Raw genomic sequence first — 23,741 nt, forward strand, 5'->3', positions numbered from 1 at the left:
GGTCAACCAATGAATGTTGGGTGGCTCGATTTTGACCCAGCGCATGAGTTGCAAAAAAATAACCCAAATCTCATTCAAACAACCCAAAATGGGTTACACATTTCATAACCCAGCAGTTGAGTAGATTAAATAACCCAACTGTACACAAAAATGCCAATAAAAGGATCAAGAAATGACTCAAAAGTTGACTAAGAGGTAAAAGAAAACAACTCATTGAAATTATTAATATAAACAAGTATTAGTGTACTTATTTGTAAATTTACTATAGTAAATTTACTATAGGAAACTGTCACCATAAACAAACGGATCAGAGTGTTCCCAAACCAAAAACCCTGGATGACTAGTAAGGTGAATTCTCTTCTAAAAAGCCGGGACACTGCCTTTAAGCTGGGTGATCAGGCAGCGTAAAAGGCAGCCTACAAGAGGAAAATTGAGGATCACTTTGCAAACAACGATCCCAGGGCAATGTGGCAGGGAATAAACCACATCACTAATTACAGAGGCAGGAAACAGGAAACATCAAAGGACGACAGACTACTGGCCGAGGACTTAAACCATTTTTTTGCCCGTTTTGAGACAACCAGGCCTGCGGTGGCCATACCACCCCCACCCGCCCCAAACAACGACACACTGACTCTGCACTGCAGAGTCTGCAGGAAGACCAAGTGAGACGCGTTTTAAAGTCAGTTTATCCCAGGAAGGCGGCAGGCCCGGATGGAATCCAAGGGAAAGTTCTCAGCGCTTGTGCAGACCAACTGGCGAGGGTCCTTGTCACTATACATCGTTCCTCCCTGCCTCAAAACCTCCACTATCATTCCCATTGCTAAGAAGACAGCAGCAGACACTCTGAACGACTACAGGCCGATCGCACTCACTCCAATTGTGATGAAGTGCTTTGAAAAACTGGTCTGCCAGCACATCAGGGGTAGTTTGATACCTACCCTAGATCCACATCAGTTCGCCTATGGGCTAATCGATCTACAGATGATGCTATCAACATAGCACTTCACACTGCGCTGGACCATCTGGAGCACCAGGGAAGCTATGTGAGAATGCTTTTAGACTTAAGCTCAGCATTTAACCACATCATTCCGGAGTTCCTGGTCCAGAAATTGGCTCATTTGGGATTTTCCAACTTTATCTGCCGCTGGATCAAGGATTTTCTCACAAACAGACCGCAGTCTGTCAGACTTGGCCCTCGTCAGTCCAGCAACATCACCCTCAGTACTGGTTCTCCTCAGGGATGTGTACTGAGTCCTCTCCTGTTCACACTTTATACATGGGACTGTGTTCCAATCCATCTCTCCAACACCTTCATAAAGTTTGCGGACGACACCACCGTGGTTGGGCTCATCTCTGGAGGGGATGAGTCAAACTACAGAGATGAAGTCAACAGACTGACTGCCTGGTGTTCAGAAAATAACCTCCTTTTGAACACCAAAAAACCCAAATGACTCATCTTGGATTTCAGAAGGAACAAAGCTGATCCAGACCCTCTCTACATCCAGGTGGACTGTGTGGAAAGAGTTCACTCCATGAGATTTCTGGGTGTCGTGGTCTCTGATGACCTCTCCTGGTCTGCTAACACCACAGCAGTATCAAAAAAGGCTCAGCAGCGTCTCCACTTTCTGAGGGTGCTCAGGAGGAACAACCTGGAGGAGAGACTGCTGGTGACATTCTACAGAGCCACTACTGAGAGCATCCTAGCATACGGGATAACTATTTGGTATGCAGGGTGCACTGCTGCAGACAGGAGAGTGCTTCAGAGGGTTATACATTCCACCCAGAGGATCATTGGCTGCTCGCTGCCCAGCCTGGAGGACTTAGCATACCCCCGTTATCTCAGCAGGGCTTCCAACATCATTGAGGACAAGTTCCATCCTGGGAACCACTTGTTTCAGCTGTTGCCATCTGGTCGTCGGTACAGATCCCAGAGGAACAGGACAAACCGCTTCAGAGACAGTTTTTTTCCCAGGGCTATCATGGCGGTTAACAACAAAAAGAACGTGCTAATTTGAAAGCACATGTCCTTATCTTATATAATTCCAATTCCAATTCCAATTCCAATTTTATTTATAAAGCACATTCACAAGGCATTACAACCAGACAAGGTGCTGTACACTAAAAATGTTGGTTAATTAAACAGGCATTATATAAACATGTCGAACACAGATAAAAGATAAAAAGGAAATACAACAAAATTCCCAAAAATAACAGCTAAAAATCAATAAGACACTCAATAATACGGAAGTCGATAATTGTGGAGTCAGTTTATAAACAGTGCAGATGTCAGTGAGGTTCATAATTATGTTGTATATGCTAGGTTGAAGTAGTGAGTTTTCAGGCGTGATTTAAAAATGCTAGCTGTTGGTGCTAGCCTCACTAGCAGTGGTAATGCGTTCCACAGCTTCGGTGCACAGACAGAGAAAGCCCTCTCTCCACGGCTTTTTAAACGTGCATTGGGAACAGCTAGGAGGAGCTTATCTTCAGACCTGAGAGCACGCGGCGGGTTGTAGTAATGGACCAGTTCACACAGATATGGAGGAGCTTGATGGTTCAAGGATTTGTAAGTCAGAAGCATAATTTTGAAGTTTATCCTGAACTGCACGGGCAACCAGTGGAGAGATTTCAGAATTGGAGAAATGTGTTGTCTTCTGTCAGCTCCAGTCAGCAACCTAGCTGCTGAATTCTGTACCAGCTGAAGTCTAGAAAGAGCTGCTTTACTGATGCCATATAAGCAGGAGTTAGAGTAATCCAGCCTTGAGGTGATAAAAGTGTGGACCACCGATTTCAGAAGACGGACACTCAGGATGTGCTTTAGTTTCGAGATGCGTCTTAGTTGGTAAAAACATGATTTAACTGTGTTATTGACCTGGGCATCCATCTTCAGAGCCTGGTCCATTTTTACTCCAAGGTTGGAGATTACAGAGGATACATTAGGTGAGAGATGGTTGAGGTCAGGTTGTTGAGTTGCCGTGATACTGTTAGGACTGAAAACGATTAAGTCAGTTTTGGAGTCATTGAGATGGAGGAAGTTGTGAGCTAGCCATTGCTTGACCTCAAGGATACAATCAGACAGAACTTTCGTTGATTGAGTTGGCTTAAATGAAAAGTAGATTTGACAGTGTCAGCGTAAAGATGGTATGAGACAGTGTGCTTTCTGAAAATGGCTCCTAAGGGCAGTATATAGAGGTTGAACAGTAACGGGCCGAGAATTGAACCTTGTGGGACACCCCAACGTAGAGGCTGTGACTCTGATGAACAGCCGTCCAACATGACCCTAGCAGACCTGTTACAAAAGTATTACCTAAACCAATCCAGGGCAGTGCCTGAAATGCCAGCCCAAGTGTGAAGTCTTGTGATCAAAATGTCATGATCGATCGTGTCGAATGCTGCAGATAGATCCAAAAGTACCAGAACCACATGGAAACCTGAATCTAAAGCCAGAAAAATGTCATTAAACACCCGAACGTGAGCAGATAATGTTTGCAGGTGTAGCCCTGATGGAACCACACAAGCTGCATGGTTCTAATTTTATACAATTTATGAAGGAAGGATTTGTCCAGGCTGAATTTTAATTATTGTAGTGTTGTGTATTTCTTTTAGGGAAGTATTTGTCCTGATTGAATTTTAATTGTTAAGTTTTATGTATTTCTTTCAACTTGCACCCGGGAGTGGCTTCCAAATTTCGTTGTACGAGTGTGCACAGTGACAATAAAGGATATTCTATTCTATTCTAAATTGTGTGTGTGTGTGTGTGTGAGGGAGGGGGGGGGGGAATTCTTTTTTACGCCCCTGAAAAAATAACAAGTTTTGATAAACAACTCAAAACTTAGCCACACGTTTATCTTTCAGTCTTTTCAAGACATTTAATAAAAAGTTTCCTTGAAAACTCTAAACTTTTTTTACGCAGCCAGTTTGCGCACATCTGGAGGAGGACCCTAGAGGAAATCCCATCTGTGTGCGCCTCCTTCAGTGCGGACCACGTCCACACGGTCTGCAGACAATCTGAGGGAGGGAAGGGAAACAAAACTATGAAGTTTTAGTTTATCTATTCGGTTTTGCTGGTTTTTAGCGCTGTTTTGCTCATCAGTTCCGCTCTCTGACTGCGGCGGAGTCCTGCGGAGAAAACAACTTGATTATTTTGCTCAAAAAACTTTCCACGCAAGAACGAAAACCTTTTCTTACACGTTTAAAAGCCGCATCATACAAATCTGCGTGCTTTAACTTTGATATTTTGCCTGTAATCGCGGATTTGGCGCACACAGACATAGTTTTGTGAACATTTTTGCGGAGGGGAACCAGAATGCTGCCGCAGCTGCTCTCACTGACCTGCTGTCTATTCTGCTCTGCTTTTACTTCTGTCACCGCTAATGTACTACAAGCTGAGGTAAGTAATTTTTTATCACATATTAACTTAAACAGCTGATGATGTTTACATTTGGTTTCTCATCATGACACTGCAGCTTTTAGTATTTGTAATGTCGGTTGCTTTGTTCTTGGGGGAAGAGGAGGGGATTGTGGCACAAAGAAGTTAAAGTGGGAGTTAATGGGTTTCATCTGTGACTCTGCCTACATTAATCCAGGAAGCTGGTAACCTCACAACAAGCTGAGCCTCTGAAACACTAAATTTCTGTTTAGTTTTCCTCTTCAACTCTTGTGCAATGTTGCAAATATTTGTGCACCAAGAGTGTGCATTGATTTCTGTGTAACCCCACCCTCTCTAGAAGTTGTTCTGCACAGCAGAAGGTGACACAAATGTGTTTGTTTTGGGTGCAGATGTGAAGTGAACCTCTAAAATGTAAGAGCCAGACTTCAGAGGGAATTGATTCACACACCAGATGGTCAGTTTGCTGGCAAAAAAGGAAAGAAAGGGGGAATATGGGATAATTAACATTTACAAGAGAATGAGTTTGAGGTCTGGCTGGACCTATGGGCTGGACGCAGGATGCACGGAGGAGCCAGATGAGTCCTTAGTCACCGACCACAACCGTTGAGTCAAACCAGACAAGGTGGATAAGTCAGCCAGTTTACAGGAGGCCTGGGGGAGGCTGACACAGACTGTAAACAAGGAAACAGAGCAGAGTTGTTTCAAACTGCATCTGTAACATCACTGCAGCAGCAGCAGCTCCATGATGAAGATAGCTCACTGCAGGTTTACTGTGACTTACATCAGATATAAGCGCCGTCAGACGCAACAACCAGAGTAGAAGCTGTGATTATAGGTTTACATCATCTGGTGGAACCTGTGATCAGCAGCTCCACTCGTCTACATGTGGAGGACGAGTCTAGAACCGGGACATGGTAGAAGATTCACTTGGCGAGATAAATGTTTAACTGGAGAGAAGTGGAACTGGACAGAGGAAGTTTCAGGCATAAAAAAAAAGCTTAATGTAGATCAAGACTCTGAATCAAAAGAGGAATTCTGTGGTTTATCAGCGTTGCTCAACATGAAAACATCCATATGACTTCATGCTGACAAGCTAAACACACTTAATCCATAATTAGAAGAAGAAAGCTGCACCAAGAGGATAAACAGCATTTTTTTCCCCCAAAGTGCAATTAAAAAAAAACCTGAAAATGCGCAAATTATTAATAAAATGAAAGAAAAAATATCTGGAGATTTCACATCAGTATTTGGAAACATATGTTTAATGATCCCAAGTATCTGCTGCAACCACATCTGGGTTCAGTTCCCTTTTATCACAGCTGGAGTAGCTGGTGATGTAGCATCAAAGAAAACCTTGCTGCATGCTGTTTGACAGGCGCTCGCTGTCATCAGAGAAATGTGAGATAATCATCTGGATCTGCTGTAATTGGAAACCGATGGACTTCAATTGGGGTCTATTTGTGCTCCGTTTCTAGGAAAATACTCTAACTTCGTGTTATCCCAGGAGATCACAGAGAAAACCTTTAGGAAGCTCAGAAATAAAAGTTAAATGAGAATTTTTATTTCCAAGGTTTTGCTTTTCCGCTGCTCTTTGCTTGAGTTGTCTAAATGTGCTGATACAAAGTTTGATCTAAATACTTCCAGCGCTGCACAATAAAACTGTAATTTGACACTTGAAAGGAAAAAATAAATTATATCCAGCATCTGTTTTTATTTATTCGACTAGAGATGACTCTCTTGGGCTTTCTAAAAGGAATTAAAACACATTTTCATCCTATAATTGTTCTCCAGGAAAGAAATCACTTTAGAGGGATTTTATTATTCATATATGGTTGGTTGTTGAATTTATGTGGAATTTTAAGGACGTTTTGCTTTGGTAATTTGGTAATCTACATTTTCTTCATGTTTACAATAAGTTATAAAAAAATAAAAATAGGGTTTCCATGGTCTTGATTCGGAAAAGGGTAGAATTCCTTCTCCGGGTCAGGGATGAGGTCCTGCCCCAAGTGGAGGAGTTTAAGTATCTCGGGGTCTTGTTCACGAGTGAGGGAAAGATGGAGCGTGAGATCGTTAGGCGGATTGGTGCTGCATCTGCAGTGATGCGGGCGTTGTATCGTTCTGTCATGGTGAAGAGAGAGCTGAGTCAGAAGGCGAAGCTCTCGATTTACCGCTCGATCTACGTTCCTACCTTCACCTATGGTCACGAGCTTTGGGTAGTGACCGAAAGAACGAGATCGCAGATACAAGCGGCCAAAATGAGTTTTCTCCAAAGAGTGGCTGGGCTCTCCCTTAGAGATAGGGTGAGAAGCTCGGTCATCGGGAGGGGCATCCACATCGAGAGGAGCCAGTTGAGGTGGCTCGGGCATCTGGTCAGGATGCCTCCTTGACGCCTCCCTGGTGAGGTTTTCCGGGCACGTCCAACCGGGAGGAGGCCTAAAGGTAGACCCAGGACACGGTGGAGGGACTATGTCTCTCACCTGGCCAGGGAATGCCTTGGGATTCCCCTGGAGGAGCTGGCCCAAATGGCAGGGGAAGTCTGGGCCTCTCGCCTTAGGCTACTGCCCCCGTGACCCGACTCCGGATAAGCGGATGAAAATGGATGGATGGATGGATGGATGGATGGATGGATAGGGTTTCCAGAAAACTTCTGACACTGGGAACATATTACTTCAGACTGATCATGATTAATCGATTTCCTACTAAAACAGGAACTTAAGCAACACTATTAATAGAAAAGCATGTCTTAATGGAAAAATAAAGCTGTGAATAGACGTGAGGTTTTTAGTTCTTCCTTCTTGCAAGCTTTGATTTCTGGTTTGCCACCTTTTCTGTTTGTGGCTACCGCCTCTATTCCAGCCTATGCAGGTTTTGTAGAAACATTTTTAAAAATAGCTTAATTTCTTTGCTAAGTGCTCCTGAATATGGTTAAATTTGTTCCTTTTTAAATGGGGTGTGTATTGATGAAAATATGGCTATATGAAATATGTATATCGCAATACGGGGGAGGCAATAACTGTGATGGTTGGCCCGTTTCCACTCTCGGAACTTCAGGGTAATTTTACCGGAACTTCGTGGCCCGAGTACTTGGAGATGGCCCTGTAAAGTTGTTGGGTGGGAACTGCAGTTAACTCATGCTGATTGGTTGTCATCAAAAGACTGGCATTTATAAAGTTAATAGAGTTGCTGGTGAAGCAGAATGGAAGGAAAAGAAAATAACGTTGACGCTGTTTCAAAGTCATCTTATCTAAACTTCGAATGTCGAAAAATTAGTTAGAAATCTTTCCACATCACTGTAATGGACATTGTTTTGTGTTCTCCTATAGAGCGCTGTAAACCGGCATCATTTAACAGACATTTTACGTAAAACAACCACTTTCCCATCCCTTGAAATATGGCATACCTAAAATGACAAAACATATTTTTTAGTATTATTTAGGGCTGGGCAATAAATAGAAAATTTACCATTATCGAAATTTCTGACTCTTATCGTGATAATTTTTCCCATGTCAATAAATTTGATACTACAAAAATGAAACGATGTGTGTAGGTTGGTAACGTTCATGTCCGTTTAAGAAGCTGTACCACCTTGAGTCACGTAAAAATGAGACTCAACGTAATATATGTGACAGCCCCTCCTAGTAGAGTAGTAGAATGCCTTTTGGTGCTGATCAATGACGTCACTCATTGCAGAAACTTGGTGATGTGCTAACGCCGTAGCTAAGTCATGAAAGAGAGGATTTTGCCAAGAGACGGCTGAGAGGACCGAGACAGCATACTTTCCCCGTCACCTTTCCCCCTCCCAAAATTTTCCCATTACTCCAATTGTGGAAATGCAACTAATAATAGCCAGACAATATTTGCAATTTTTAAAATGAATTTTACTGGAAAACACTTCCGGGATGCATCCAGATACATCAGAGTGAAGGTAAAAACCGCTGCCACCTAGCAGTCGGAGTTTGCATTGCATGAGCAATAAAGGTTTACATGTAAATTTCAATAAAAAAAATTAATGCACTGCTTTTAAATATAACATCATCATATCATAACAAATATTATTACATAATTTCACTGTATTAATAATTTCTACCTACTTTTTATGTTTAATGTCTGCAGTTTGTTCATCACAAGAAGTTGTTGATTTTTATTTGCTCAGTTCCCTTTTGTTTTAGTCTACTATGGAAACACAGGCAACAAATGTTTGACCATTTTGTTGCAATTAAAGGGTTCTGGGGTTCAAGGGCAGCACTTTGCTGCCCTCAGATGTGCCTGTCTAATTAGCTTAGCAGGTGTGAAAGATGCTGAAAATTAAAAAAATGCACCAAATCTTTACCCAGATACATGATTTCAAATCCTTATTGACAAAATATTTGTTTTATGAGAAAGCCAGTACCTTTCAAAATAAAAGTACACTCTTGTCAAACGGTGTATTACTGGATCTGCTCGGGCTGCCACATCAGCCCGGGGTCCTGCGCGACGTCACACTAGATGATTGGCTGAACGTAGGACTTACGGAAGTTATGATACCAAGTTTGTAAAAGTTACGCTAGCACAGTGACGCTGAATATTTTGATTGTTCAGAAAATTATTTGCATTTGCAGTTCTTTCCATTGTAGCACTGTAGTCCAAAAACAAACATGTTTAAACATGTTTAACATGTTTAAATTGCCAAAGGAAACGTAAAATAAAAGCAAAATATTTAATGTTAAATGGAGATCCTCAGCAGCGCTTGATTTTGATGAAAGCTACATTTTGAATGACTGAAAGGGTTTATTTGCATAAGAACTAATGAAATACACAGATTAATTCCTCACTCATACAAACAGAAATGGCTGTTAATTATGTAAATATGTTTTAAAGTTTTCACATATGAACTTTTGTGCTGTTATGTTTCACATTTTTTATAAAAATGAAGACAATATGATGTTTCATTATCAAATTACAGTTATAAAGAAAACATTTAGGCGGTAAGAAACATGAATTTGTTAACAAAACTGCTAAACTCCTTCCAAAACATATGTGTGAAGGCCGAGTGATTTCACCTTAGTGTGAAGTCATCGGCAGGCGCAGGACCCCGAGCCAACCTGGGAACCCGAACAGATCCAGTAACTACAACGGGTCATTATGAGGTACATTTAAATTGATTATGTATCACACTAATAATAGTCTATTAGTAAAAATATTGACTTATTTTTTTTAAATTACCTATAACCATAACTCCTAAATCTGCTGAATGCATTATCTTTGTGATTTTTTTCTCAACATGATTGTTATTTAAATGAGAAATCATCAAGTAAATCGTATTTGCTGTAAAATGCCACATAGGCAAGGCAGCTTTATAGCACATTTCACATACAGAGGCAATTCAATGGGCTTTCCAGGAGCAAGAGCAGCAAAATAAACATGATACCACAAATAAAATACATAACTGACTTAAGATTTCAGATCGAAGAATCAGAAAAAAGACAAAGTTGAAGAGTGAGCAGTTACAGTGCAGAAGGTGCAGCATAAGAAGCATCCATTCAAATGCTGATGAATACATGAAAGCTTTCAATTTTGATTTAAACGTTTCTAGAGTTGGGGCACATTTGAGGTCGTGAGGAAAGCTGATTCTATCTGTGTGCAGCATAGTAGCTAAAAGCAGCTTCAACCCGTTTGGTTCTGACCCGGGGTTCTACATAGGAAACAAATTAAAAAAGAAACAGAGGTCAGTAGTGTTCATCCCATTCAGTGGGGACACGTTATTGTTCCGCAGTGCAGAAAACACTTTTTCTAATCAACAATAAGAATTAGAGAAAGTTTCATAAGACATTATGCAAAAAACCCTGAAAAGACTGGATGTGAAAAGGAAGAAAATACGTGGAAAACAACTTGCACAACGTTTAGTGCTAACTAGGTCAGAAATGCCAAGAAATAGCAGCAATGTGAATTTCAGCCTGTCGTAAGCAGAAAACTGTTTTTCCGTTGGCACAGAGCAACAGGAACAACTGACTAAGCCTTCATATTTAAATACAGCCGCAATTGAAACCACTCTGTCTGCATCCTCTCATCCTTTAGACGCTTTCTATAATGTAACTCTGCTGTCCCTGACCCTCCTTTATCCTGCCCTCTCTTTTCCCCAGTCTTGTAATAAATAATGACATAAACATCAAGCTAAAAGTTTTAATCTATTTTTATTCCGACTTTAACTCTTTTAAAAGCAGAAACGCCCCACATGATGTTTTTTTTTCAATGCTTTTGAAATGACCTCATCCTCTTTTTTGTTTGCCACAAGATCTATAAATGTGCACTTTTTTTTTTCATCTATAGCCCTTGAAGGAACTTGTGGTTAGGTACTTTTTATTGCATGTCCAGAAGACAAATCAGACTCACAAGAATGTCAGTAATTTTGTGTGTCATCACCATCACAGCAGCCACCCACATGCGCTGTGATGGGCGATAACCCACAACACAACCCTCTGCGTGTTCTTGTTGTCATGGGAACATAACTCATGGTTAATTTGTGATTTCATCATGGGGACAGTTGATACTCATGAGGTCCTGTGCTAGTTCCGACATCCAAATATTCGATGCATGCCGTGTTGAACAAATGCTAAGCTTTGCACAGATTGTGGAAAAAGCTGATTTTGGTTAACAGGCAGGTTAAAGTCATTGTACAAGCTCTAAGGGTATGTTGCTTTTATCTTTGTATGGATAAAGGCTTGTTGAAACCATAAACAGTGTGTAGGAGCTTTGTATGTCAGCTACAATTGCAATCAATACCAAAGATGGAAGAAAAAAACACCAGACTCATAGGGTAACTTTAATTTACTTCTTTAAAAAAACTACACAGAATGAGTTATTCAGTCTTTACCACAAGAAGCAAAAAAAGAAGAAAAAATGAAGGGAGAAGAAAGTAAAAATCTTCACACCTGCTTAAAATAAAAAGTCTTGAACAATGGAAAAGAAAAAAAGAACTTGAAATAGCTTGAAACACTGCAGAAAGAATAAAGACGACCAGGGAATTGCTGGGTGAAGAACCGAAGGTCGTTGTTGTGGGGGAAGTCGATGAGAAAATAGAAAATAAAAGTATATAAAACATTAGAAGGAAACACAAAGGAAAGAGGGAGGGAGGGATGGTTAAATTAATCCACGGATGGATGGATGGATGGATGGATAAATTAATCCATAGATTGATGGCTGATGGATGGATTGGTGGTTGGATATATTGACGAATTATTAAATCCGTAGACAGATTAATATGTTCATAAATGGATGGCTGAATCGATAAATCTGTGGATAAGTAGTAAGGTAGGGCAATGGTAGATGATGGATCTGAGCAACCATCAGTGGGTTGCTTTGTTCAAGTATTGAAAGAGATGGGTGGATGGATGGATAAATGAATCTATGAAATGATGGGTGAAGGGTTGCTGAGGTTTTGGCAGCATGAAAATATAAATGAATGTACAGATGTGGGAAGACCCAGTGAATCCCCAGGGCAAACACCAGTGCAACAACATGAGTATTGGAATGAGGACTTTATGTAGAAATTGGCATCAATAAACCCTCACTTGGTTTTAATACTCAGATTTTATACTCAAACTTGTAGTTTACTCCAACTGAGCAATTATCACACAAATATAAAAACTAATGTCCAACTGCAGAAAGCATTTTCATCATTTAAATCTTAACACTGACATGCTATGGTAAGCAAAGGAATATATTTCAAGGTATTAAACAAGCAAACATTAGACTTTCTATATAAAAAGTATAAGTACTAAGGTCATCATAGGGTTAAAAAAGTCCATGTATTACAGAGCTCAACCAAAATGACCTCCACTCCCATCTGTATGTCCGACTGGATCTGTTTCTTGGTTTGTTGCCTGTTCCATCATACATGCAGACCACACGTCACAGTGAGACCCAGAGTTGTGTTTACCAAACCAGCAGCCAGCCCTCTGACCACACATGGCTGTGTAGTAAGCTAAAATGGCCAACAATGGCCGCCATGTACAAGTCTCAATAAATAGAAGCTTTGATGGAGGCTTCTGGAAGTTCCAGGGAGGAGGGGAGCACGTTGGGATACCTTCAGGGCCAACCGGAGGTGGTGGTATGTGGAATAGTTTGAGACCAGTAGGGATATGTGGAGGTCTTGACAGTGTGGGGGGGTTGAGTATTTTTATAGAAGCAGACGCATCACCACACTGGAGCCACAGGACACACTAGCGCCAGTCAGCCCAGAGGCAGAGAAAGTAAACTTACGAGGGAGTCAGAGGATGAATCAAATTTACTAGATGCTTAAATAATCTGTAAAAATCCTGGAGAACTTGTTAGCCCGAACATGCAGAAACTGAGAGAAGAGGAATAAGGTGCCTTTCTGCAGCTTGTAACAAATGGAGCTTGTTCTCTGGCCGTGCAAACAGTAACTGTGTGTGTACAGGTTGCACACTGTTTACGGTAGTCCAGTTTAGCTTTTAGATTTCCATCCCTCCCCCTGTTTTTGGAGGCAGAAAACCAGCACACACGGTGGAACAAGAGAGCTATCTGAGGTTTGGATTATACTAACAAAGGGATTCAGGGTAGTTCCACCATTTTCATTGGTGGTGAAGATATAAACGTGTGTTAACTCTGTGTGAGCAGATGAAAAATTAAAAGCATGCTTGAGAATTATTGCTCCAAAAAGCCAGCTTTGTAATTATAGAGCTTATTGAATGCAGATGTTGGACCAGCTTGCTTGACTCTATAAAGCACTAACATATCTAAGCTAACTATGGTCTCACCTCATAGTTTAGCTTACTTTTTAGACCAGGAGTGTTCAAACCTTTTAATGCTAGGGCCGAAAGTCCTCCCGGGCCACATAGTTATATTTTCTTATTTGAAAAAAAAAATGTATGCAGGGTTTTTTATTTGCATTGTCCAAAAATAGACATAGAAGCTTATTAGTACATATTGGATCTATTTGTATCAACAGCCTCCTGGAAACAAAATTCATCCATTCTAAAGGACATTTCCACTATGGGAACTTTATGGACCTCATGAGTAATTTTACCAAACCTCCTGGTATTCATTTCATCGGACTTCCCAGGAAGGACCATTTCCCAGGCCATTGACCAACTATTCATTGACCAACCAAGTACCTAAACTGCAGTATGTACTTGGAAATGGCCCGGTAGAGTCACTGGGCAAGACTTGTGGTAAATTCATGCTGATTGGCTGTAACTCACTAGGAAATTATTTTGCTGTTTTGTCGTCTCCTATAGAGTGGCATAAAAAAGCGACGATTGTTCTGGTCATTGAACTTTTTGCGGTCCCCTGAACCTGAACAGATTAAATAGGACATACTTTTGTAGAAAAAAAAATGTCCGTGGGCACCTTTTGGTGCTGATCAGTGACATCACTCAGCGCTGAAACGGTCGTGATATGCTGGCGTCTTAGCTAATTTCTGAGAGGGATGATTTTGTAATGGCTGAGAGGACCAGCCATCAATTTTTTCACCCTCCCCACATAGACATGAATACGAAGACATCTCATTGGGCACTGGAGACTTTAACAGCATTGCCACCATATTGGATAGGTTCCTCACTCGCACGTTTTTTGTAGAGCCCATGGTTGCAACAACTAGCACTATTAAAAAGAGATCACATGGGATTACCATTCACTTTTCTAGCCCACCTGTTGAGATTTATATTATAATTTATTTTATTATATTTATATTTTATAGATCATATACCACGTGTCTGATTTTGTAAAAAGCATAATAAAATGTGTTTTTTAGTTGGGTAAACACCTTCCTCGATAGAAATAAATGCACCAAAGGTGAACAGAGACCCTTCAAAGATGGCAGTCCACTGCTGTGCCAACTCCAATAAGTAGCGATAGAGAGCCTATCTTACGCCCATCTATTTCCGGATCATGGGTCCCAGGAAGAATGAAAAAATGAATGCAAGTCATTTTGGATAAAAACGCTATTTTCTAATTCCACATTTTGATACCAAGAAAGCGCTTCTTTTCAAATGGGGGGAAACGTTATTTTAGGTTTTGTGTGAAAGTGAGTCCAGTACTACAAATGCGCATCACAAAAGTGACATCATCAAACCAGACATGTAGAAAAGCAGAGAGAAAATTTCTGTAAGTTTAGCAAACTTCAAATCCTTCGTTCAGGCGGAAAAAACTATCATAAATCTGGGCGTGTGGTAAGTAGCAGCTACGCTAGAGGAGAGGAGAATATGTGGTGATGTCACGAATGCGACGTACCGACGTCTGGTTTGTTGTCCAACACATTCTCACACCCAAGGCATCAAAATATGATGCGTGTGACCAAGCCTCAATATATGACCAATCGGGACGCCCCAGCGCGTCAGGAGACGACGATCGGGGACACGCAGGGACACGTGGCTCCGCTGGCGTCACTGTTTGACGCGCGCGGTCACACGATCAGGGACAAACTGCTGACGCAGCGTCCTAGAGCGTCGGTATCCGACGCTGGTGCTGAAACGGACATTAGAACTACTTGTTAAATACTTAACCTTCCCCTCAGCCCAATCCTAACCTTAAGGTCACAGTTTGCGGACCTTAAGGTTAGGATTGGGGTGAGGGGAAGGTTAAATAGTTGAATAATGTCCGTGTGACTGCGCGCGTCAAACAGTGACGACAGCGGAGCCACGTGTCTCTGATCGTCGTCTCCTGACGCGCTGGGGCGTCCCGAATCGTCATATATTGAGGCTTAGTCACACGCCTCATATTTTGACGCCTTGGGTTTGAGAATGTGTTATGTAGTCATGCTAATTACGAACTTTTACAAGCTGATTAATCTCAAAGTACGTGACAGGCGTGGTGGAAACACCCATCATTACTTTTCATTTAAATTGAAGTACAGCATATGTGTGATCCAGGGCATAAGGCAAAGCAGATTAGAAAATAGCGTTTTTAGCCCCGTTAACTTGTATTAATTTTTTCGCTCTTCCAGGGATCCATGAGCCGACCGGAACGAGAGGAGACTAACAGACTCCCTATCGGGTGTCTTCGTATATGATGTCTGATTTCTCCCCCCAATTGAGGGCTGCGCAAAACGTTTTCAAGGGCTGCAAGTGCATGCCACACTTTGAAAATGCATGTTTCAGACTTTGTGGATTAGTCCGAATTTAAAATAATTCATTAGTTTGAGAAACGTTAACACTAGAAAGAATTAATCAGGCTAGCTTTTCCTTTACTGTTTGTCTTTATGCTAAGCTAACATCTGGTGGCAGAAACGAGTGGTGACTTTAGTCGTTTCCCTGAATCTTTAGGAACATTTTTAACTTTTGCTATTTTAATAGTGTCTTCATCCAATAATAGACCACCAGCAGCACACAATGGAAAGAAACAGCTTACATTTCATGTGTGTAGAAGATAAACAGTGGTGGTTTTAGCTGACACGTCGACAGAGAGTACCAGACAGTACAGTGGAGAGATGCTTTGAACAACTCAAATGTTGCTGAAAATGTTGCTTTTTCCACCATTAGAGCTGCCAGTTGTCTTTGGCCACAATTGTCTAGACAGAGTTCTGGGTCAATGTAGCTAAAATGACATCAGTGTTTGCAGATTGCGTGTTTAATTTGGCTTCATTCTACCAAATGTGCCCACAACAAACGAGTTCAGCATTAATCACAGTGCCGTTTGAGGAGCTGGTTTTGCCTTTAAGAGCTGGTAAACGGGAAATTGTCTCGGTCATAAGAAAATGAGAAGAAAGCATGCGGAGTTAGCTCAGTATGAGTGGGTTAAGAAGTACACACATGAAAACCCTTTATCTCCTCGGATGACCGTGGAATCTGTGGTATACACAATGAGCTCAGAAAAACATGCCCAGACCATCCAGACAAACCTTAAAAAATGTCTCCAGGCTGATAAACACAAATGCCAAGCCCATTCTGTTGCTGACTCAGAAGATTTAGATGTTTCAGGTGGTTTTTCTTTTCTGTTTTTTTTTCTTCAGTTTTTACAGGCTTGACTGATAAAAAGCAGAGTAAATTTTAAGAAACTAACACATAGAAACAAAAAGAGGATTTAACAAAAAATAAGGCTCTTTCTTAAGAAAGAAGTTTTAATGGTTTTGCCCTATTTTGTATAGAAATGTGTAGTAAAGCAGATATTATATCAACACTCACCAAGCCATCCAAGCCCGACGTTGATTTTTTAGTTCAGGCGTTGTTAAAAATAAGTGTTAAAAACTAATAAAAGACCTTGTTAAAAACACTCACCTAATCTGTTTTGCGGCCAATTTAAATGTGTTTTCTTCTGTTACAGTTTGAATATAAATATATAAGAGCTGTAGAAGTGTCTTTTAGATTTAATATAATAAAAGACAGCTTTGTTTCATTATTATCTGTTTATTTGCTTCAAAATAATTTTAGTTTTTACATTGAATTAAATAAATAAATGGTTATAATATGAACATTATATTTAATATTAAGTGTTAGATTAATGATTAATTCAAACTTGGGCTGGGCGATATGGCCTAAAATAAATATCACGATATATTGAAGATTTCACCTCGATAACGATAAATGGACGATAACAACGGGTATGCGCAGAAACAAAAGTTGTCCACTAGATGGGGCTGTCACATGTATTAGTTGAGCCACATTTTTACGTGACTCAAGGCAGTACAGCTTCTTAAAGGGACATGAACACCGCCAACCTACAAACATCTTTTCATTTTTTTATTATCAAATTTATTGGCATAGAAAAAATTATCACGATAAGAGTCAGGAATTTCGATAACGATAAATTTTCGATTTATTGCCCAGCCCTAATTCAAACTATATATATATATATATATATATATATATATATATATATATATATATATATATATATATATATATATATATATATATATATATATATATATATAATGTAAACTCCTGTTTTTATTATGATTAAATGCAGCTTGAAAATTTCTAAAGGTGAAGATAAAAGGAAATTAATAAATGTTTTGTGAAATTTTCTGCAGTGTAAAGTACAATGAGAGTAAAATTGGCCTTTGTAGCTTTCTGGCTTACTTATAGATAATCTTTTACTTCAGTTTAATTTTTAAAGACAATTACTGAAAATTACATGTGAACCCACCCCACCCCTAAAAGAAGCACTGGTGATTGAAATTAACCAATATTTTGCTTGATTCGCATAATCAACCAGTCAAACTTTAATTTCTTTTTATAATTTAGTCTGTGCATGCATCGTTGCAAAGCATCGTTTTTAAAAAACATCCCAGTAGATGAACTCATAAATCTTCCATAGGGAAGGGATTCTTCAAGAATCAATATTATAAGTTGATCAGAATTTCGTGAGAAAACTACATTTTTGGCAGGTTGTGTGTTTTGCTTGAGCTCAGGTCAACAGAAAGTGAAACGTTTACTCTCCTAAGAAAAGTCTTTTTTTAATATCAAAAGAAAAAAAATGGATTATTCATCCCTTGTTCATGTCTCACTGTTTTAGGCATGGCTTCAGAAGTATGGCTACCTGCCTCCAGGTGATGTGCGAGCCCAGGCCCTTCGCTCACCCCAGTCCATTGAATCAGCGATATCGGCCATGCAGAGGTTTTATGGACTGACTGTCACCGGCTCCATAGACACCAACACATTAGAGTGAGTCCTGATTGACTTGCTGAGTTCAAATTGTGAAGGTTGGTAAAATGTACACCACTTAAGAGAAGACTGGGATTATTATTCTGTTTCGTCACAGAGCAATGACGCGACCGCGGTGTGGAGTCCCCGACAAGTTTGGTCCAGAGCTGAAAACCAACCTGAGGAGGAAGAGATATGCTAGGCAAGGTCTGAAGTGGGACAAGTCCGAGGTGACCTTCAGGTCAGAACACATATTAATTATTTCTTCCATGTGTGAGTCTGGTTTAACGTGTGAATAAAGACTTTACAAAGTTCAATTACAAATTTTAAACTTTGCTTACCTTGTGTTCTCCACCACAGCATAGAGAACTACACCCCCAAAGTGGGTGAGAGAGCAACGTTCGAAGCCATCAGAAAGGCCTTCAGAGTGTGGGAAAGCGCTATTCCGCTCACCTTCCGAGAAATTCCCTTCAGTCAGATCAAAGGCAAAGTTGACAAATACGCAGACATCATGTTGTCCTTCTCAGAAGGCTTCCACGGTGACAGCACGCCATTTGATGGTGAAGGTGGCTTTCTGGCACATGCATACTTCCCTGGGAATGGCATTGGGGGAGACACACACTTTGACCTCGCAGAACCATGGACTAGTGGAAATGTGGATCAAGGAGGTAGTATTGTTTTATTTTCTGCTACTGGCCCTGCAGAATTATTCCGTCACTGGTTTCTTACCTTTCCTTCTTTTTTCTGAAGGAAATGATGTTTTCTTGGTGGCGGTTCATGAACTGGGTCATGCTCTGGGTCTGGAGCACTCCGATGACCCTTCTGCCATCATGGCCCCTTTCTACCAGTGGTTTGATACAGAAAACTTCCAGCTTCCAGATGATGATCGTAGAGGCATCCAGGCTATTTATGGTTGGTGGTTCCATTATTACACTGGAAAAGATATTGGTTAAGAAATTTACATTGAAGGGTGTAAAACTACATGAAAGTAACACAAACAGAGTTTGAAATAAAGTCGTTTTCACTTCTGTCTCAACAAAACCTTTAACACAGGCTCAAACTCTGGAGTTCCCCCTCCTCCTCCTCGTCCCACTAAGCCATCCAAACCCGACCAGCCGGACAATGGTCCCGACATATGTGAGGGACACTTTGACACCATTGCCATCCTCAGAGGAGAAAAGTTTGTATTTAAGGTACAGTAAGACTTTGTTTATACCATTTGGAGTGTATTTTCTCATATATATATATATATATATATATATATATATATATATATATATATATATATATATATATATATCCAAAGTCTTCCAAATATCAGCTTAATTTAAGATTTCAGGCATTACTAATAAACTTGCACCAAAGAAAGTGTACTTTATATTGTCTAAATTTCCATACCAAGCAAATTGTCAGTTAACTTGGTGGTTGTGTGTGTTTACAGGACAAGTGGTTTTGGCGTATACGTAACAACAAGGTGTTGCCGGGTTACCCCAGGCCTATGGGTCAGTTCTGGAAAGGCCTTCCTTCAAATATCAATGCAGCCTACGAGAGGGATGATGGGAAATTTGTCTTCTTTAAGGGTAGGTTTCCCTGGGATTGTTGTGGGGAAAAGCCGATTTTGTTCCTGTTCTTATGTTTTTGTTTTCTTGATGTTTCAGGTGACAGATACTGGGTTTTCAGTGAGTCCACCATGGAGAAGGACTCGCCTAACAGCCTGAAGAACCTGGGCACTGGTTTACCCAAAGACAAGATCGACGCTGCTCTTTTATACACGCCTACAGGACAGACATACTTCTTCAGAGGAACTGAGTGAGTACATGTTTTTTATGTATACAATTATTCAAATAATACTCATTTATACTAGTTGTTGTTTTTTTCTATATGCTAGGAAGGTATTACAGGCTAAAGGGCCATTTTAGTTGGTTGCAATATGCACTTTTAACACTAGATGTCACTCGATCTTCCAGCAGGTCCTTTAAAACTCATTAATTCGCTAGATAGTTTCATTCCTCAACATCACTGTGGTTTTATAATTTATTACCAGAAATGCATTTCTGAAGAAATCTCTTTCCTGATACTAATTAATTATTTTTTCTGTCACGTGTAGATATTTCCGCTTTAACGAGCAGACTCGCAGTGTGTACAGAGATTATCCGAAGTCCATCAGCAAGTGGAGCGGAGCGCCAGACAACATTAAAGCTGCCTTCATGAGTGAAGATGGATGTAAGTTGTTCTTCCAATTGCGCTTTGAGTGGATATATGAGAACTCATGTCGTCATTGTAGAACGCCATTTTGTTCAAGTTACACAAGTTTGTTCACTTTTATATCTAAAAAGAGTCTCTTTTCAACTTTTGGTAGGTTTGACCATTGTAGGCCTTTTACTGAACAAGACATCAACAATTAAAGGCTAATCAGTAAAACCAAATGAATGTCATTTTTGTGTTGGCTAATGTTGCTTAAAGAGCAAGTCACCCCCAAATCAACTTTTTTTCCTGATAAACTACATGAATGCGTGTCTAATCGTGCTGCAGACACGTGCAGTCAATAGTTTTGCACTTTAGTGGATTTCAGTTAAAATTTTCATTTTCTGCCTAAAACTGTCAGTGTTGTGCCATTGTCAGGTAAAAACTCTGCACTGCATTTGAATTTAAATCTGCCATCGCTATTGGTTAAGAGGTACCCTAGAACGTTAGCTGGTACCATATGATGTCACAATGTCGTTGTGAGCCTCTGTGTGTGTGTGTGTGTGTGTGTGTGTGTGTGTGTGTGTGTGTGTGTGTGTGTGTGTGTGTGTGTGTGTTTATTAGCGGCTCCACCCTCTCGGTCTGCTAGGCAACAGCATTTGTTGCATTTTTCAAACAGGAGGTGGGAGCGGAGTAGTACTCTGGTAGAGGGTGACTTGCTCTTTAAATGTGGCGGCCATATTGAATTACAGGGTCTCCGAAAAGTTAATCGGTTGATGGTTGTCCAATTATTACTTTCTAAGATTTTCATTAAATTAAATGTTTTGCTAGCTTGACATACAAACACACAGGCAAAAACATTATCACCCATCATAGTGGTAAGTGCTATAAATAATGTTTACATTTAGGGATGCTTGATATTGGCTTCTTTTTTTTTACCAATATCCGATAAACCGGACATCAGTAAACTCTTAATTTCCAATATCATTATAAACCAGTATTGATATTTGCAGTGTCCTCTCATAAAAAAGAAAAACTAGAAGATTTAAGGTTACTAACATCACGTTTCCCATCATACATACTTAAATTAAAAAAAAGTGCACATTGACAACTACTTCAGTTTAAGTCAGTGATAGGAAAAGTGCTATATTTATTTATCTAGCACAACACCTGAATCTTATTCTCCCTAAGCGTAACACTAAGATGTGTTTAATAGTTAGTAATGTATTTCTTCTTTTTCTGTATAAAGTTAAAGGCCCATTAGTCATCATCACACACGGGTGAAATTCATCTCCACATTTGACCCATCACTCAGTGGTGGACCGATAATATCGAGCATCCTTATTTACATTTTTATTCATTTTTAGAAACTCACCACACTAATCCCTAATCTCTAAATGTTATTTTTCTTCAGCCTACACTTACTTCTACAAGGCCAACAAGTACTGGAAGTTCAACAACCAGCACATGAAGGTGGAGTCCGGCTACCCCAAGTCTGTGCTCCGTGACTGGATGGGCTGCGAGAGCGAAGAGCCCAAGAAGGGCCGGACGGTCATCATCATTGAGGAATCAGAGGGAGGCTCCTGGGTGGTGGGCGTGGTGATCCCTATCCTCCTCCTGGTGCTGGTCCTGGTCACTCTGGGAGCACTCTTGTTCTTCAGGAAGTACGGCACACCCCGACGCCTCCTCTACTGTCAGAGATCACTGCTGGATAAGGTGTAGACGGACCAACGGGTCGCTGACAGACTGCTGCAGACTGACTGAAAGAGAGGGTTTGAGGGCATGAAAGGTGGATGACAAAGAACAGAGTGAACAAGAACAAATTGACTGTGAGGAAGAAACCAATGAGCGGGTTTAAAGGGGGACAATATGTTTGGTGGTTTGTAAGTGCAACAAAAAAGGAAAAGGCCCGTAAAACTGAAATCAGGAAAAATTACATTTGTACGTTAACTTTTTACATGTGCTCTTTATGATCAGAAATCAAGACCATATCTATGACAGAAAAGGGAAACCAAAAGACTCATCTTTCATCGTGCCTATTATAAGTCATCCCATCCTTCTCTGACTGGACGACTCCAGCTGAACTGCTGTCTGATTCACATCTCATTGCTCTGGAACACAGCCATACAGTCTTGTTTTGTTTTTTTAACAGTTCCACTCTCTTTTGTTTTGATTCTGCACTTTTCAATTTGAATTTATTGCTTTAAAGGTGCAGTATGTAAGAATATAGTGAGAATGTTACAGTGGGGAAATCCCAAAAGAGTAATGTTTCAGTCATTTTGGAAGGAAGGTTGTACTGAAACATATTTCATATCCAGCTGGCTGCGTGGATTGTCAGTGTTTCTCTTTTCAAAACAAAGGAAGGAGGGACATAACTACTTTTTACCATCAGTGAGTGTGGAGTTGCCGCGTCCCCTACGAGCTAATACTGCAGCGCCGACAATTGTAATTTGACCACAGCTGGCAAAAAGCTCCGGAGTTGTTAAAGTGGTTGCATTTTTACTTCATTTCTACATAATGCACCTTTAATTTTTTTTAAAGCCACAGCACTCTGATATATAAAACCCATAAAAACTGCACAGAAACGGCAATTTTGGTCCTAAATTGTTGTCATATAAGCAGTTTGGGGTTTCAAACGTAGCATACGGTCTCTGAGCTGATTTCCTACAAATTAGTAATATCGCAATGGCCACAAAGAAACGGTTTCTTCTGAGGGAAGGTTGTATAACTAGTCATAGGCATAGACACCCACTCTCAAATTAGCATGTCCCAACTCACTTCAATGTCAGGAATGTATAAACATTGGTCGTGGTTATGCTGACAGTAGATCAATGCTAGCCCTACTGCCAATGCTGGCCCGAGCTACTGCTAATGTCCGTGATGAATGAGAAGAAAACAACAAAGAAGAATGTCGGAGCTGACCTGTAACATTCCTGGATGAACCAGGAAAATTTGGAATTTAAATTAATGCCAGATAAATGCACAACTTGCGTTTTTTTGTCCTTTTCGTCATTTGTCCACAACCCCATATTTCTCATTTTCATGTATTGGCTGTGTGGGCGGGGATACTGGGCTTTTCATTGCTTCACTATGGGGTTGCATTTGGCCATTTATCACACAAGTTCACAGTGGCCTGGGGCTCCTGGGCCATTGTGAGCCCCAACAAAGTTTAATGAGGATCAGTTTCCAGTTAAAAAAAACTTATTCTAGGACTTCCTTAGGTTTGTTTCTGTGGAAGGTTTATGAAAATTTGATATCTTAAAATGTTCTTGGTAACTCCTTTATGTCAGCTTGGAGAAACAGATCTTAGTTCAGACAGGATTGGTGTAATCTAAGTGGATTGACTCCAGTGTAAAATTCTTTACAGTAATCCATGCTAATGCTAATTTATAAACTTTAATATCATAATCAATTTCACATTGAATGGTTGTTTACATTAAATTCTGTGATAATTAGTGGCTTCATCCAGCAGAAATATTTGACTCTTTCAGATGTAATAGCCACATAATGTGAATACGACAGTGATATAAATATGTAAAATAAATATGATTTATATAAAATTATGGGGAATTAAAGAAATTAAAGCT

At 40.2% G+C, this 23,741-nt stretch overlaps 1 protein-coding gene across 1 annotated transcript; it reads left to right on the plus strand.

The window, feature by feature from the left end:
• The first annotated feature begins 4,078 nt into the window (after positions 1-4,078).
• mmp14a (matrix metallopeptidase 14a (membrane-inserted)) lies at positions 4,079-22,090 on the plus strand. Its single transcript, XM_015946803.3, has 10 exons — positions 4,079-4,390; positions 17,843-17,991; positions 18,089-18,211; positions 18,331-18,638; positions 18,721-18,882; positions 19,024-19,163; positions 19,412-19,550; positions 19,629-19,779; positions 20,078-20,193; positions 21,569-22,090. Exons 1-10 carry the CDS (start codon positions 4,307-4,309, stop codon positions 21,874-21,876), a joined length of 1,680 nt encoding a protein of 559 aa, XP_015802289.1. The 5' UTR covers positions 4,079-4,306; the 3' UTR covers positions 21,877-22,090.
• Positions 22,091-23,741: the final 1,651 nt, after the last annotated feature.

Source organism: Nothobranchius furzeri, chromosome 2 (assembly GCF_043380555.1).
Source record: "Nothobranchius furzeri strain GRZ-AD chromosome 2, NfurGRZ-RIMD1, whole genome shotgun sequence".
NCBI classification, from domain to species: domain Eukaryota; kingdom Metazoa; phylum Chordata; class Actinopteri; order Cyprinodontiformes; family Nothobranchiidae; genus Nothobranchius; species Nothobranchius furzeri.